Source organism: Meleagris gallopavo, chromosome 7 (assembly GCF_000146605.3).
Source record: "Meleagris gallopavo isolate NT-WF06-2002-E0010 breed Aviagen turkey brand Nicholas breeding stock chromosome 7, Turkey_5.1, whole genome shotgun sequence".
NCBI classification, from domain to species: domain Eukaryota; kingdom Metazoa; phylum Chordata; class Aves; order Galliformes; family Phasianidae; genus Meleagris; species Meleagris gallopavo.
Genome location: NC_015017.2, coordinates 29,498,310 through 29,502,383, shown reverse-complemented (window position 1 = coordinate 29,502,383; position 4,074 = coordinate 29,498,310). Strand labels below are relative to the sequence as shown.

Below are 4,074 nucleotides of genomic sequence, written 5' to 3'. Positions count from 1 at the left end.
TGTTATCCATGCTAAGAAGGCCTATGACCTGCAGAGTGATGTGAGTACTTACTGATCAACTTCAAAATTGTATGTAATTTCTTTTGCTTAACATACAAAAGGTACAAGCTGCTGCATGCAAAACGTAGGAGCTTTTTGAACTGTCTCTCTCACACGGTAGTTTTTCTCATTTTGTTTCTCTGTAATTGTTCCAAGGCAAGATCAGAGGACTCTTAGTAGTGAATATAAATATGGAAGGTTGAGTACTATGAAGGTTTTAGTTCAGCTAATCTCTTAGCAGAATGGAAGGGAATTCTCTTTGTACTATCATAATGCAGAACCTTAGTGCCATTTTTGGCAGACTAACTCCGTGTTAAGTTTACTTCTTGCTTAGAATTTTTCTTTAATTTGTATGACTGTAGAGGTTAATGCTCCTCCTTTTCCATTTGAGAAAATGATTTAAAATAGAACTTGCTCTTTCTTTGTGAATGACCTCCTCATTGTTAGGAACTTATATTGCAGGAAACACTTATTCTGAATTTCCAAGTCTTAATTTCCTCTAATTACTTCTTGGCCATTCTCCTGCATGCTGTTGGGAGAGTTATAGCTTGGAGTAAGTTTGGGATCTAGATCTGTGGTTAACGAAGATTATTTTGCGGACTGAACTAGAAGAAAAATGACTAATTGAAAGCAAGCATTGTTTTCATATTATATATGTGAAGTTTAACTGGAATTTAAAAAGATGTCTGTCTTCCTATTTTTTTGTAACAGAATTTCTACAAGTCAGACCTTGAGTGGATGCGTGGCATTGGTTGGGTCCCCATTGGTTCCTTGGATATTGAAAAAGCCAAGAGGGCAGGACAGATCTTGAGTGATAAAGTGTACCGTCAGCCTCCAGACACCATCAAGTTTACGAGTGTTACTGATTCTCTGGAGATGAACTTAGCTAAGCATAATGCAGAGATGATGAATAAGGTGAGTCCTAATTCAATTCAGCAACATATTGGCATTCTCCTGCTAACCCTTGGAGACAGAAGACTAGAAATAACGTGATCACAAATAATGCTGCAGTTGTGAGGTAGAAGTCTAGAAGTACAATTCTGTGGTTGCTGCATGAGTATTCAGCATAGCAAGTTACTTGTTGATTACCAAGAATGTAACTTATTCTTAGCAGCTGCTAATATACATAGCAGTATCTTACAAGTTAAATTGTAATTAAAAGTTTTGAAGCTCTTCACATGCTCTCGTAAGTATTTAGTAGCATGTTATCTTTCATCCAATTTTTGATATAAAATTTAGCTACTTGTCTAATGATTGATCAAAGGTTTCTAGTGATGTAGGAGTTAATAAATTATTTGTTTCAAAGCAGTCTTTGAAATATCTGTATTTTAAACAATTCAGGATAGTTCTTACAATGTAAGTATTTTTGTGAATCTGATGCCCTAATCTCATTCAACCCTATTTATGTCAATAAAGCCCTTTCCTCTTTGAGTGAGCTGTTGTTTGTAGAGTTTAGATCTGTGTGTCTGATGTGCATTCCGTGGAAAGCCCTTTTTCTAACTATTTTCTTTGAAGCAGAATTGTTTCTACATTACGAATGCTTAACCTGAAATTTAAACACTTAGAGAAATGAACATAAAATCTCACTACTGTGTAAGAAATAAGGGCTTTGTAGACTAGGACTACGTTCTTCTTTTTTATGGGATCTCTGAGTTGCCATCTTTTTTTTCTTTGCTTAACCTATGGCATTTCTCCTGCAGCGTTTGTATACTGAGGCCTGGGATAAAGACAAGACAGAAGTTCACATCATGCCTGACACACCTGAAATCATACTGGCAAAACAGAATATGCATAACTACAGTGAAGTGAGTGTGTTAGATCTCCATAGGTTCTGTGTTAATATTCTTATAACCCTAATATATATATTTTTATAGATTAATTAATTTAAGTAACACCAAATACCTGTAATCAAAATTGTGACTTTTGAAACATAATTTGTAGTACGTACATACATCCATATATCTGTGATCACTGCTTTGAATAAATTCTGTGAAAAGTGTGTCTCTGAATTTTGGGAGGTTCTTTCTGCCATTATATATATTGCAGGAAAAGTGCAAAATTCATTCCAACATTAGAGATGCCAAAAAATAATTCCTTCACAGTTGTGATGATTATTGTTCCCAGTGTTCAGTTAGTTTAGGCAGAAATATTCACATCAGTAAGAGGCGGTTTTAGAAAGCTTTATTCTACTTGTATGTGGAGGAATAGTTTATCTGTCAAGTTGTAATGTATGTTATGTGATCAAAGTTCAGAAGGAAAAAGTTGTTAGTGTAATAAGCAAAAATCTTCCTTAATTCCAATCTCCAGGTTAGTAACTCATGAATCTAAACTGAATGAAGTTAGATAAAACCAGGATAGAATAAATCTTAATGATATGTTTTACCTATTCACAAGCAATTTGTTTTGCACAGAACGCAACATATGGTGTTTAGCTACATTAATCCTGTTGTTTAATTCTTTACCTAGAAACTGTACAAACAAGCCATGGAAGAAGCAAAAAAGAAAGGCTATGATTTGAGAAGTGATGCTATCCCAATTCAGGCTGCCAAAGCATCCAGGCAAATTGCCAGTGATGTAAGACACTAATATCTTGTTTTTTTTGTGTGTTCTGACGTCAGATCTCTACAATATAAAAATGTTCGGATTATTTCTGTAAAAGAAGTTTAAATTTAACTCTCATCTAAAGAATGCAATTTGGAAATAAATTATGTATGTATAAAGGAGGCCTAATTGTAAAAGATATGGACAAGATAATGCTGCTGTCATGTTCTTAGCTGTATGTGTAGTTAAATCTTCAGAAACAAGATTATTTCTCAGTAACATTAGAGAAGAATTTCTTCCAAAAAAATTTATTCAGCTCTGTTTACTGCTCTAATACAAATCTCAGAAATTTAACCTGGGGTTCCATATTATTAGCCCCAGAGTTACTTTAAATGTATATTTGTTGGCTGTGGATTACAGAAAACTTTATAGAGAGTTTATTATTGAAACATTTTACCTGGGTAACTGATATTATGTTGTATATATAAATATAATATCTTGATATATATTTCAGTACAAGTATAAAGAAGAGTATCGCAAGCAGCTTGGCCACCACATTGGAGCCCGCAACATAGAGGACGATCCCAAGATGATGTGGTCGATGCACGTAGCCAAGATCCAGAGTGACAGGGAGTACAAGAAAGCCTTTGAGAAGACCAAGACGCACTTCAGCAGCCCCGTGGACATGCTGGGAATCGTGTTGGCCAAGAAATGTCAGGAGCTGGTCAGCGATGTTGATTACCGCCACTATCTGCATCAGTGGATCTGCCTGCCGGACCAGAATGATGTTATCCATGCTAAGAAGGCCTATGACCTGCAGAGTGATGTGAGTACCTCTAATTTCATTTTTGGAAAGAAACGTATTGGATATTTCACATAGGTGGATGAGAACATCACGTACAAATGTGATAGAACACGATTTTAAAGATAATTTTAAAGTTGTACGGTGTACTGAAATTCAGATCTACAAGAGCATATGTTAGCTTGTTGATATTTAAATGAAGTTGTCTGATATGGCCTTTTTGAGCTATTTATTATTTGTCTTGAATTGTGAAACTTGTATCTAGATGGAATTCTGTGTCTAGATGAAATGCAGTGATTTCTTTGAAGTTTTTTTCTGGGCTTTGAGTTTTATTTGTGTTAAAAATTGATGGTGAGTTTACTTAAACACTTGTGAAAAGATGTGTAATTGACATTATTAGAATTTCTCATTTGGTTGTATTTGTTTTTTGTTTTTTTCTTTTTTCTTTTTTTTTTTTTGTAACAGAATTTCTACAAGTCAGACCTTGAGTGGATGCGCGGCATTGGTTGGGTCCCCATTGGTTCCTTGGGTATTGAAAAAGCCAAGAGGGCAGGACAGATCTTGAGTGATAAAGTGTACCGTCAGCCTCCAGACACCATCAAGTTTACGAGTGTTACTGATTCTCTGGAGATGAACTTAGCTAAGCATAATGCGGAGATGATGAATAAGGTGAGTCCTAATTCAATTCAGCA

The 4,074-nt window shown here is 35.2% G+C and overlaps 1 protein-coding gene across 1 annotated transcript in view; it reads left to right on the top strand.

Moving 5' to 3' along the window:
- LOC116216848 (nebulin-like) overlaps positions 1 to 4,074 on the top strand; it is a gene marked incomplete at its 5' end in the record, with an annotated part of 7,806 nt that overhangs the window by 2,187 nt on the left and 1,545 nt on the right. The window contains 6 exons of the mRNA XM_031554314.1: positions 8 to 40; positions 751 to 954; positions 1,740 to 1,844; positions 2,506 to 2,613; positions 3,095 to 3,406; positions 3,848 to 4,071. Of these exons, the coding sequence (XP_031410174.1) occupies positions 8 to 40; positions 751 to 954; positions 1,740 to 1,844; positions 2,506 to 2,613; positions 3,095 to 3,406; positions 3,848 to 4,071 (986 nt within the window). The remainder of the gene's footprint in view (positions 1 to 7; positions 41 to 750; positions 955 to 1,739; positions 1,845 to 2,505; positions 2,614 to 3,094; positions 3,407 to 3,847; positions 4,072 to 4,074) is intronic.